The sequence below is a fragment of the Talaromyces amestolkiae genome (assembly GCF_001896365.1).
Source record: "Talaromyces amestolkiae strain CIB chromosome Unknown scaffold3.1, whole genome shotgun sequence".
NCBI classification, from domain to species: Eukaryota; Fungi; Ascomycota; class Eurotiomycetes; order Eurotiales; family Trichocomaceae; genus Talaromyces; species Talaromyces amestolkiae.
In genome coordinates this window covers 583,070-595,430 of record NW_024468039.1, presented here as the reverse complement: position 1 = coordinate 595,430, position 12,361 = coordinate 583,070, and the positions used below count along the sequence as shown (strand labels likewise).

Here is a 12,361-nt window from a genome sequence, read left to right as displayed (position 1 = left end):
CACTACACGCGCTGATGTAATTCGGGAGCGACTACAACCGTCCGACTGCTCAAAGTCAGCCTCATTCACAACCACAGCCACAGCCTCACAGCTTTCACGGCTTTCTGCACTCTAACAACTATCCGACTGCAGGCAGGGTACATGACTGTGTGGCCAATTGCAGTCCACTTCTGTAGCGAATCACTGCCTATCATCGAGGCAGATAAGTGCGGCACTAATCTAGCACTAAACAAGGAAGGTGTTCGTCCCCTCACAATGAAGTTTGAGCACTGAATGCTACCACCCCACAGTCACCGGTGCATATCAGTGGAGTCGCATACACTCCGAGTACGAATGACCATCGGCATTTCAGTATGCATATCCACTGTAGCCTGATCTTCGTGTAGTGTGATTCGCTGGGTAGATTGTTGATGGAGTGACGTTGATAGCTAGGAACTTGGGTGTGGGTTTCAGAGATAGGTACTTAGCCTGCTTATCTAGAATGGGTAACTTACGTAGGGAGTACCTAGCTGGTTACCAATAGGCATAGTATGATCCGAGGCCTGCTGCTTCGCTTACTTTCTTCTTTCCGTTGTCCGCCTTTCTGTGTCTTCTGTCTTGCGTCGTCACTTGTTCGGCCACGTTTTTGTCAGATCCGATGCGAGTCAGGTACCTCATCTGCTGCTCTTAGTGGGACGTGATAAGCTGAGGTACCTTCGGCTGGGCTTAATTATTCATGCCGGTTTAGCTACCTGCTACATTTGAGCTTGACTACAGTTAATGTCTCGTGAGGCTTGTAGCTGTGACTTTTGGAAGAACATCGTAGCCCTGAAAGGCTCTGAGATATAAAGACAAAGGTCCCCATCAATCTTTGCCATTCCAAGGTTGTTGACAAGAGCGGTCAATATTCTGATACTCAAGGTCATAATCAGGGTTTATTAAGGACTATTCGAAGCAATCGAATATCCTTGTACTGTTGCTACTTCAGCAATGGCCGACAACCAAAAGACAGAGGACCTCGAGTCCAACAACCTCGCAACAACGCCCACCTACGAAACAAAGAAACAGCCCGCACAAGACCTCTCCAATGAGGATTTGAGCATTCAATCACCTTCGGATCTAGTCAATGTGCAACTCGACTCCGCCAAGGAGAAGAAGTTGCTGGCGGCGTTAGATCTACACTTCGTCCCGATTATCATGTTTGCGTATTTGACTTGTTTCCTTGATAGAGGGAATATCGGTACATCCCTATACTTCTTATTTTGAGGATAAAATGAGGTATACTGATGATTGGTAGGAAATGTCAAAGTAGCAGGTATGCCAGAAGACATTGGTGCCTCCAACGCACAGTACTCCACCGCCGTCTCAATCTTCTACGCAACATACGTCACATTCGAAACGCCCCTTGCCATGTTAATGAAGAAAATTACTCCACGCAATCTCCTCTGCGGGCTTTGCGTGGTATGGTCACTCACCACCATTTTCACGGGTTTCGTGACTAGTGTTGGCGGTTTGTATGCCAGTCGCCTTGTGCTTGGTTGTTGCGAGGCGGGGCTGTTCCCATGTCTGAATTTGTATATTTCCATGGTGTATAAGCGAGAAGAGCAGGCGAAGAGAGTCTCGTATCTGATGAGTTGTGCGGCGCTTTCAGGGGCTGTGGGTGGTTTGTTGGCTTATGGGTTGTTGCAAATGGATGGTGTGGCTGGGRAAGCTGGTTGGAGGKTTGTCTCTTTTCTTGAAGAACGTTCGGTATGGAATCTGACAGTTACAGGTGGGTGTATATTATTGAAGGTATCTTCAGCATAATCGTGGCTGTGTGGATTTGGTTCGGGCTACCCAATGACCCTACAAACGCCTACTTTTTGACTCCGGAGCAAAAATGGATGATGCAAGTCCGAAACGAGCAGTCGAGACATTATCTTGGTCCTGAAAAGTTTACCTGGGATCAGTTCTGGATCGAAGTGCGCGATCCCAAGTTATACTTCAGGTTCGTATTCTCTTCTCTATCATTTGAGGGAAGAAGACTGACAAAACAGTGCCGCGACACAATTCTGCCAGGACATCCTACTCTACGGCTTTAGTACTTTCTTACCCGCCATCCTCAAAAGCTCAGGCTACGACACCCTCCGAAGCAATGCCTTGACCGTCCCCGTCTACATCTGGGGCGTTATCAGCTTCACTCTTCTTGCTTGGTGGGCAGACCGCATCACACGCTTCGCCCCCTTTATTCTCGGCGCAAACGCCGTTTCCATGATCGGCTACATCCTCTTGCTAGCTGTTAAAACCAACAACGCAGTCCGCTACTTCGCCACTTACCTCTGTGTAGTAGCCTGCTACCTTGGTCCCGGTCTCAATTTGGCCTGGTTGAATGTCAATGTTGCGCCTCATCATCGCCGTGCAGCGGCTGTTGGGTTGCAGCAGACTATCGGCAATACAGCCGGCATCGTTGCGGGTCAGGTTTATCGTACTTCGCCGTATGTTTTGGGCAATTCTTTCTCGTTGGGTGCGGTCTGTCTTGCGCAGTTGTTGGTTGTAGGTCATACGTTGTATATTCGACGAGAGATAGCGCTTAAGGAGAGTATTGCGGAGGGCAAGGTAGAAGATAAGAGGAACGTCACTACTGGTGATGGAGCTGTTGACTACAAGTATTTTTATTGAGGGATGATTATCTTCTGGCTGTCTGTTTGGCTCGAAACATAAATTTGAGGGAAGCTAGCTTTCAACATGTTTTGGTGTGTATTGATATAGCCATCTAGGTACAAAGTTACTGGTATTATTGCTTAAAGTAAGCTAGTGGTCACTAAAAGCATCTACAGCTGTCATCTAGCATGTAGAAAAATCAATGTTATATGTTAAAAGTTGGATACCGTCATACATCCTCACAAACGCGACTTTCGCATCCACTTCTCAAAGCTAACCGGAGTCCACCACGGCCATGCCGCCGGTATTTCCCCATTATTATTGAAACTCGCCTTGAAATCAGGCTTGCGTTTCTCAAAGAAGCTCAGAACACCCTCCATGTTATCGCCCTTGCCAAACATATCCCAGATCAAGCGCGAGTCCAAGAGATGCGTTTCTTCGGCGCTGTGGGGGGTTCGCCACAACAAATCTCGCATGATAGCTGTGGACACGGTGGATGTGTTTTCTGCTATATCAGTGGCGAGTTCCAGGGCACGCGCAACGGTTGCCTCTGGTGAAGGGAGGGTTTCCGAAAACAGGTTTGATAGTAATGGGTGCGAGGCAGGGTAGACACTACCGGTAGTGACTAAATGCATCGCACGCGAATGGCCAACCAATTTCGGTAGGAAGAATGCAGATGCACCCTCCGCAATCAACCCACGACGAGCAAACACGAAGCCAATCTTGGCATCCTTGTACGCTACTCGAATAGCAGCCGGAAGCGTACAGGTGATACCCACACCAACCGCCGAACCATTGATAGCCACGACAGTGGGCTTTCGACAACGGTGCATCGCCATGGTCACCCACCCGGCACCGTCGCGATGATCCCTTGCACCACCTGGTTCGATCTCATCCTTGGAACCATTTGCCGCAAATCCAACTTCGAGATCTGCTCCAGCGCAAAACATCTTGCCGGAACCGGTCAGGACGATGGCGCGCACTCGGTCGTCAACATCAAAGAGGTTGTACACTGTTCTGAGTTCCTGTGCCATTTCGCTGGTCCATGCGTTGTGTTTTGTGGGGCGGTAGAGCGTTACTACGACCACCTTTGTGACGGTGGGTGAGTCGGCGGGGACATGGCTGAGTTTGATGCTTTTGGTTGGAAGGGCGGCATAGGAGGTAGGGAGTTCTGGTGAGTCTGCCATTCTTGTGACTTGAAGATGTCTTGTTCTAAGTAGTCGGAGTGTGTCTAATTGATGGAATGGGACGATTTCAGGGGCAATACAGAGTAGAGATATATACCAGTCCTTGAGAACTACGTACCTAGGTAGTCTCAGTGCTAACGGACAATGAAGAAGACAAAAACAACAAAGGCACAAAGGCACAAAGACAGAAAGACACAAAGGCGAGGGCCGAGAAACCGAGGCAGCGGGCCCACTTCTATACAAAGGATGAGATAAGGTGCTTGCGGGGAGGCATTGATGCGGGGAAAGCTGTCTTATTGGCTGCATTAAGCTTAAAGTATAAACTGTAAATAACCTCGAACTTTTGATTCATTCAATCTTGTTCCTATTGAGATTCATTCTGGAAATTCTGAGTAGCAATGTTGGAAATGAATGTATATAGCCCCCGACTGGTTGAGATGTTTTAATCTGCGAAATTCGCTTCCCGATCATGTCGTGAAAACCCCCGAAATTTTCCTTTATATCAAGCCTATTCCTCGACGCAAATAATATTCTAGATCCGTCCGCTCTTTTCCCTCTTCCTGTCAGAAAACTGCTCTATCGCGCGAATATCACATCAAAAATCGTCGAGACTCAACCCCGGAAAGTTTTCCAACAAGTGATCAAATCGATCAACGAAAATAATGTTGTACCCCGTATAAGGCACTCGCGGAAGATTCGACAAGTCACTCAGACCTAGCAGCATTCTCACGTACCGGGCCGATGCTGCAAATCCAAGCAAGGAAGTACGTGGATTTTGCTGAAGAGCATACAGGCTATATCTCGCAAGATTGCGAATCTCGGTCTTCAGAGGTTCAATGACCATACCAAGCATCCTCTCTCGCTCAATGTTGAGGGCGCCTAAAACGAGAAGTCAGGGATTTTGTACCAGAAGACAGATCAAATAATGTAGAACTAACCAACTATGTATTCATCAATAGATGCTCTAGGATCGTGGATAGGGGCTTGAGCCCATAATATCAGAAATTTGGTTGCCAGGCGGAATTCCCCGCGCAGACGCAATTTCCACGAAATAAAAGTGCACAAAAGTCCATCTCTCACGACGGTATCGTCATCGATACCGAACGCTATATGGCGTCGATACTGGCTCAAAGCATCGAGGCCCCATAATCTCAGAAAACCGCTGAGAAAATCAATGCATTTCAAGTACTCCGCAATCACGACCATCTTTCCGAGGAGGCTTAGATCAATGATCTCCGGTATGTCGCACAGCTGGTGGTGCATAATACGAAGGAGAATAAGGAGGGCCACAGGATCCCATTTTTCCTCCCACAGGTATAGTCTGATTCCTCCGTCGCGCTGGAAGTGTGCGTTCTCGAACCATGGCCCCGTGAACAAATTCTTAAAGTATCTGGAGACAAGACAGAGCTGTTGCCCTTTGAGCCTGTACGAAACTGAAGCTGCTTCTGCTTTCTCGCTGTCCGCGGTTTGGGTGTTTGATGGGGGTACTCCCTCCCCTCCATGCTCTTCTGACCCTGAAGGTTGTTCACAGCAGACCACCATTGAACTGCTTGAATGCACATCGATCTTTGCACTATCGATGCCATTATGCTTGGCATGATCAGTCTCTGGGTTGACCAAGACTAGGATTGTGTTTCCGTGGGGATCGAGGTCATGATCCACAAGCATGCTGCGGACTTCCTGTAGAGATAATGGTGTCATATCGGTGAGATGGAAAATTCACTCAATCTGATAGACAGTTAGAAAGAATGCAATATTTAGTCAAGTGGGTTGTACTTGAGAAAATAGTGAATATTGGGTGATTCACTTGCCAGACTCAATGTCTCAATGAGGTTGATGCGAGTAATACTAGTAAAATGAGATATTGGTGGGTGTAATGGAAGTAAGGTCAAAGTAAGTTGAAAGTGAGGATGTAGGGTGTCGGTTGACTTCCGTTGGTGAGTTTTGAAGAGCCTCGTAGCAATAGTGAGAGAGGTTGGTGATTCAGAAGAGTCATTTGATGAATAGATGTCAAGAGAAGCCTAGTCTATCACCAGATTCTTCATCAAGTCATAGGTCGATTGTAGTTGACAGTTGATATTTCTCAAGATAGATGGATGGTATTAGCAAGATTGATTCCAGGAGGCTGTCATTCATTCCCAGTAGACCAAATCTCAAACACAGATGAGAGATCAGTTCAGACTCACTTCTGATCTCAGCATGCTTCACGTAAACAGTCACTCGCGGTCCTGTTTCAAGCTTCTGGTAGAGATGACCTCAAGGTGAGATATTGAAAATTGGATGAGATTCTCAGGGAGCCTTGATAACACATTATATAGAAGAAGTTCGTAGCTGCATTGAGGGGACTTTGGCTGTTCATGAAAAATGTATGGGAAGGTCAACTTTATTCCATCAAATATGAACTGTACGATAGTGGCATTGCGAGTTTTCTGGATGCATGGTAATCGAGAATATGGGATGACCTGAATCCGGAAAGTCGAAAAATACTTCTCGCACAATCTTGAGCTGGCTGTAGAGAATCACCTTCTGGAGCATATCGCTAGCTTGAATAACGACGACACTTATATCTTCAGACTGAATGTCGACAGCTAGGGAAGATGCATTCGTTGCTACGTGTTTGATATCTCTTACCCGCGCTATCAGAACTAGTAGACGTGATTGATGTCATTCGTGCTTGTGACCATTATCCTCTTCGTGATCATGTATCTGAAAAGACAAAATTCGCCTAACACTATTCTATCGTTGGACTGGTTGCTGTCTCTGAGCTTAATGCGGCGATAGAATGAATGAGAGGTTCAAAGTCACATAAAAAGTCTCATAATTTTGGGCAAATGACCACACAGACCAGTTCTGTAAGTCTTGAAGGTCGCTGTTCTTGGTTTGTGCGACAAAAATCATTTATCGTTGGACAACAGGTGAGGAATGATGCTTGGAATGATGGCTTCTTATCCACCGAATTCATTCAGAGGGTATCCGATGTGGGCCATGAAAACCGAGAAAGATTTTGTTTTGAATTCCATCATCATAATGGTCGTCGCTCAATGAAGTCTTTGTTATCGGATAATAAAGCTGGCACTTGAGCTTCCGGGATGTTATCAGTCGGTAACATGCCTTGTCTTAAATCTCCCTGGTCAATGCTAACACCAGGAAGCTGCAGACTGTCTGTCAAAATGCCTGATTCTATTTGGCTCTGACTATCGTCACCCAGGTGCGGTGACTTCCATAAATGTAGATGGAAATTTTTTATTGCAATGACGGTCGCGGTGAGTAAAAGAGATGCAAGGGAAGCAATAATGAGTCGAAGAGTGATTCTTATCGACATTTCGAATATCTGTAGGATAAATTGTATTAGTGTTCTTGCAAAAGAAGAAATTTTCAAAGTTATATTTTGCTTCCCTGAGATGAAATACAAACGCAAGAGATGCCGAGGTATGCATTCACAGAATGGTGGGCAGCAGACATCATAAGGTTGCACATCGGATGAGATTTCTGGGTTTGTGCTACAAAAACTGGAATTGATGCAATGAATATCCATGGGTATGAGAATTATTGCTGAAAAATTCTGAAAATACCTAGGCAGATAGAAAACTCTTGCTAGAAGTGGAGTGTTACCTAAATGTACATGTTTTAAATTACCTTTTTCGGTCATTTAGGGCTTCTGTCACCGTTATGGCTTCTTCGCACGTACGTTGCTCACTTTCGGGCAAGTAGGGTATTTTTATCATGCTTACCATTCAAAAATTTATACTTAATTATCGATCTTTTAATCTTAGTCCGAGTACGCCTGATATAAAAGAGAAAGGACCTTGGGTTTGGTTGCAATCCTACACGGACTATTAAACTTGAGATGACACTGTTCTCATTAACCAACAGTACCTTCAAAAAATCTGCGATCCAAGTTCCATGACATTCACAGTCGCCAGTGTCAGCATTTATTGCCAATGTCTTGGGAATTGTGTGTGCCGAAAGATGCAAGACAGAACTTAACAACTAATCTACAGCTAGGCGCACCTTGGAGGGGTTAGGTGGCATGAAAACCATTATCACCTACTTTCTTATCATGGGATTATATAAAGTCTAATTAAGATATAGTAGTAGTTACGCCCACGTGCCGAAATATGGATGCATCTTAACTCTTCGCCGTATCTAGTCCTTATCAATCTTTGACCCAACAATGTAACGTCAATCCATCCATGCTAATCTAGTCCATTCCTGTTCATATACTCCAAATGGTATTATACTTTAGACCTCAAAGACTGGTCGTTAATGATGGTCTCTTCTTTTTCTTCTCGCCTATTGAATCGTGGAAGTTCATTCCACAGATCCTGCAATGTAACCTTCACTTTTTCCATGGATTTCTTGTACATCTCGACCGTTTCATCCAACATGGCCCACAGTAGCACCGTGAAGATGGTGACAGGAATTGTAATAGCCCAGTAGATCCAGAACTTATCTGACATCATCCAGTCTGCAGAGCTACTGTTGTTTGGCGGGTTGTAGTTGAAGAAGGTCATCCCGAAGATTCCAGATATAAATGTACCGGGTAGGTATAGCACGCCAATCAACGCGAGAGCCTTCATCGTGGCGTTGTCGCGTCGTGCAATTGAGGCAAGGTTGATCGATAGTTGATTACTCTTTTGGGTGACGACATGGTAGGCCTTTAGGGCAATAATTTCATCATTAGCAAAGCAGTTGAATACTTCAAAAGATTTCATGACTAGGTGGAAGGAAATACTCACTAGGTTGATTTCATTGTGGAGTCGCTCATTCAAGCTGGTGGCTCTGGCCTTTTTGGCTGCCATGTCCTTGTCCGAAATATACAGCTTCTCTTGAATAATCCTAAATAACTTCTGTCGAGGTTTTTGCTCTTCGGTTGTTATCAATCCCATCGTCTCGAATTCGCTATAGAGACTCTGGTGATGATATACTATACTGTCGATTGTGTTTGTGGCTACTTCAAATATCTCTTTGGCATGAATCAAGTGCCTACCAAGGTCGTGAAGCAGTGGAAAGTCGGGTTCCTCATGTCTTTCCTGTAGGGACGTTAGTCGCGCATGCCTCGAGATAGCAAGTAATGTCTTTCACAAGAGCAAAGAGAAGTAGTTGAAAATATTGCATACTCTTTCCCATTTGCGTACAATATCACGCAGTCTCCAATAGTCACTCTCATATTCAGACTCTAACCCTCCAATCAATAACGCATGCCAAATAAATGGATCGCGACAAGCCGATACCACATGCCCGGCGAGACCAACAGGACGAGAAGGGCCAGATAGACAATTTCGTACAATTTGATCCACAACAGCTTTCGGACAGTCAACAAACAGGACAAATTGTTTATTCTTCGATTGGCGAGTAAAGACTGAGACCTGTGACCAATGATATTTGATTCCCGCGATCCCATTGCCCTGATAGACATGTTTCATCTTGAATGTGCTCCATGTGTCTATTGTTCTATCAGTTTCAATTTCTCTTCAGCATTAGAAGGGAGCGGACCGTATGTAAAGTCAGATTCCTCCTCGTAGCGCTCCAGCCCAAATGCACCATTCAGATCTTCCTCCACGATACGCCAGAAGCTTGGTGGGAAAAATGAATCAAGCTCGGCAGAATGTGGTGAGCCATCAGACACTGATCTCTCTGCAAACCTTGTACAACGTTAGTATAGGATTATACATGTCCAGAAAGGGATACAAACATTACAAGTCGCCGACAGCTCTTTTCGGGCTATATTGGTAAAGCCAAATCAGTCTGACACGAACCGGAAAGAAGGAGCTACGTATTTTGCATACATAGTTCTGTAGCACCTGTTCAAGGCTACTATTGTACTTGCGGTACCGATTTTTTTCTGTCCAATGTGTTAGCCTAGTCTGTGAAAGTATTCGCGTTGATGCTGATATCAGATGAAGGGTGGAGACAGAGGCTTAGTGCAAATCTCAGTCATGAACAAGGAAAGATGTCAGAATTACCGTATTCTTCATAGTACTGAACGTCAGAGTGATCAGAAAGCCCGATTCTCTGCATGCTTCTAATAGTTCGACGACTAGCGTGCATGAATAATAATAATAGAGTCAACACTTATTTCGACTTATTGACTGGGATGATGGAAAGGCAGAAATGACTATGTAAGCTTTATCAGTATCAATTTCCCAAGTGTTTCGAGACAGTCGTTATGGAGTATTGTATATAAAAGAGATTATAGTTGAGCTTCCGAAGAATAGCGGTTAATGAAGTACAAAACAGTGTTGATGAGGCTGAACTTCGTATATCATAATAGGCACATTCGGATGGCTGTGCATATGCGCCTAGTGCAAGCTGGCCAGCACAGCCCAGATGATCACCCCATACAAATATCGCAGATATGCCGCATCTCGCCACCTGCGGAATGTCTATTCTTGAACTTTGATTTCTTCTCAATATGTGACGAATGAAATAAGATGTCCGAGTCTTATATCGCGCAAGGCAAATCTGTCATTACTTACCCTAACCCTTGTCAAAATACCCAAACCCTAAAGTCGATTAACATCGAAATCAATCTCAATGTACACACATACAGGAATCCTAATATTGAGACCTGCTTTTGTCTACCTCTATAACGTTTGAACTTGATACGAGTGATATAGTTCTTATGTGGTCGTGATTCATGCTATTTGATTGGCACGCCACTTTCAGCATTTAATCTCTGAGGTGAACCGTTATGTACATAATTAGTGTATACCTAGGTACCTCTTCACTCCGTGCCATCGAAAAACCCAGGCATGAGTCAGATTTTAGATGTAATAACGTCAATCTGGTCACACTAGAAAAGACAGCTCTCCTTGGTACTAAACTCGGTGTAATCAGTCACAATGTTAGTATAGTTACCCTTGAACGACGTATCCGGCTTCTTAGGGCCATTGACAATGGCGGCAGCAGCAGCACTGCTTGTAGAGACAGTCTCAGAATTGATAAGATGGCGATCGCAGGTTCCTCCAGGAAGAATCTGATCTCCGGCTTTCCACTGCAATGTTGCGTACTGGTGGAAGATGTCGTTCCAGTTGGGCTGGACGGAGCCGAAGCCGCCGGGGACGACCTTGTCATAGACACCCACTACAGTGTTTTGCGCGACGTTCTGTAAGAACGTGAGATGAGAATTTTAGAAGACAAGGGATGGGATGAAGCCTTACCTCGATCTGGTTAGTCTGAGCATAATCGTCAGGGACATTGGGGTCCTGGTTGTAGTTATCAAGCCAGTCTTGGCTGGCTGTATGCGAGGTTAGAGAAGCAGTCGATGCACTTGGTTGGAGAAAGGTTCGTACCGGACAATTGCTCTCCATAAGCACCGAGCAAGTCGAGACTGTGTCCGGTCTCGTGAATCGCGACATCCATATTTCCGCTGGTCGTTCCGAAAAAGGCAATATTGCCATTGGAGTTGTAAGCGTAGTTTGAACTGGCCGGGATGGTTATGACATGTCTAACCTATGCAGTGGAAAGCGATACGTAAATAGGCTGTTTGCTAGGGGTATAGTTGAAAGATTTCTCAACATACCCAGCTACGCATAGCGACAGGAAGTCGTCCGAAGATATCGATTGTCGAGACTAGGTCAAGTGGTGTATCCTTGTGACGGCAGAATACCCATGCATCACCGCACTGAATAGTCCGAACTCTGTCAGTCAAACTTGTCTTTCCACCGGCTACTTCTTTCAATCCTTCCTGTGGTAATCACCCCTTACATCTGTGTAGTGAACATTGTAGATCTCAAAGTCATCAGGACTCTTTCCTTCGTTGTTGGCAATGTTCTTGCAATCTAGAGGAATCCAACCGGCTCCCCATTGATCCCATGTGCTTTGCGTGGGAGCAAGGTTGTCCAGACTTCCCTGTTCCAAGTAGTCAAGGTTGGAAGTGAGGGCAGGCTTATCTAGCGCTTGGCCACTGGCGAGAAAGGGACCAGTTGCAGCCAAAATAGCACCTATGAGAATCGAGGATGGAGACATTATTCTTGTTTCGTTGAAAAATTTGAGTTTGGATCGAGTCTAGGCAATAATTCAGGGAGACCTGTTCAATTTATATTCCTGTCTCTCAAAATCGATCGGAATTTTCACCTCAGTTCTCGCACTAGTATCAACTCAAGCTTCAGCAAGGGTACGAATGGTTACAGGAAAGGGTAGTAAGTATGTACAATGTACTGACTGCCCACCCTTAAAGTTCCCCATTCTACGGCACAACCTCGTTTAGACGTTCTTGGCTCTCTCAGAGATATATCTGTCGACTTTTATCTAATTCAGACCTCCAAAGGCTGCACAGGTGGTCAAATGGCCGGCTTCGCCTCGTATACTTAAGAGGTAGCATCGTGCAATGCCAAGGACTGCTAGCCAGCACGCGTGGCTGTCTTCGGTCCAAGATAGGTAGGTAGGTGCGCAAATTGTCTGATCGTGGCTTTCTGTACAGGCAAGATGAGGATTTGTTGAGTTGTTAATTGCTGACTTCCAGCTTTTGATCGAATGGATTTCTAGACGTAGATAAGCTGTGCAGATACCAGCATTGAGCTAGACATGCCAAGACTGATTATTTCTCAGAG

The 12,361-nt window shown here is 45.3% G+C and overlaps 4 protein-coding genes across 4 annotated transcripts; 1 reads left to right on the top strand and 3 right to left on the bottom strand.

The window, feature by feature from the left end:
• Positions 1–969: 969 nt before the first annotated feature.
• On the top strand, positions 970–2,637 carry BHQ10_002250 (uncharacterized protein; the record flags this gene model as incomplete). Its single annotated transcript, XM_040874376.1, has 4 exons — positions 970–1,219; positions 1,277–1,493; positions 1,751–1,966; positions 2,016–2,637. The coding sequence occupies 4 exons, from the start codon at positions 970–972 to the stop codon at positions 2,635–2,637; spliced, it is 1,305 nt and encodes a 434-aa protein (XP_040730755.1).
• A 221-nt stretch (positions 2,638–2,858) lies between these two features.
• On the bottom strand, positions 2,859–3,806 carry BHQ10_002249 (uncharacterized protein; the record flags this gene model as incomplete). Its single annotated transcript, XM_040874374.1, has 1 exon — positions 2,859–3,806. The coding sequence occupies one exon, from the start codon at positions 3,804–3,806 to the stop codon at positions 2,859–2,861; it is 948 nt and encodes a 315-aa protein (XP_040730754.1).
• Positions 3,807–4,401: 595 nt separating this feature from the next.
• On the bottom strand, positions 4,402–5,507 carry BHQ10_002248 (uncharacterized protein; the record flags this gene model as incomplete). The annotated part of the gene is made up of 2 exons (XM_040874373.1): positions 4,402–4,685; positions 4,745–5,507. The coding sequence occupies 2 exons, from the start codon at positions 5,505–5,507 to the stop codon at positions 4,402–4,404; spliced, it is 1,047 nt and encodes a 348-aa protein (XP_040730753.1).
• A 2,534-nt stretch (positions 5,508–8,041) lies between these two features.
• Positions 8,042–11,777, bottom strand: BHQ10_002247 (uncharacterized protein; the record flags this gene model as incomplete). The annotated part of the gene is made up of 10 exons (XM_040874372.1): positions 8,042–8,839; positions 8,927–9,252; positions 9,303–9,451; positions 9,502–9,530; positions 9,596–9,651; positions 10,668–10,914; positions 10,970–11,046; positions 11,102–11,261; positions 11,332–11,433; positions 11,517–11,777. 10 exons carry the CDS (start codon positions 11,775–11,777, stop codon positions 8,042–8,044), a joined length of 2,205 nt encoding a protein of 734 aa, XP_040730752.1.
• Positions 11,778–12,361: the final 584 nt, after the last annotated feature.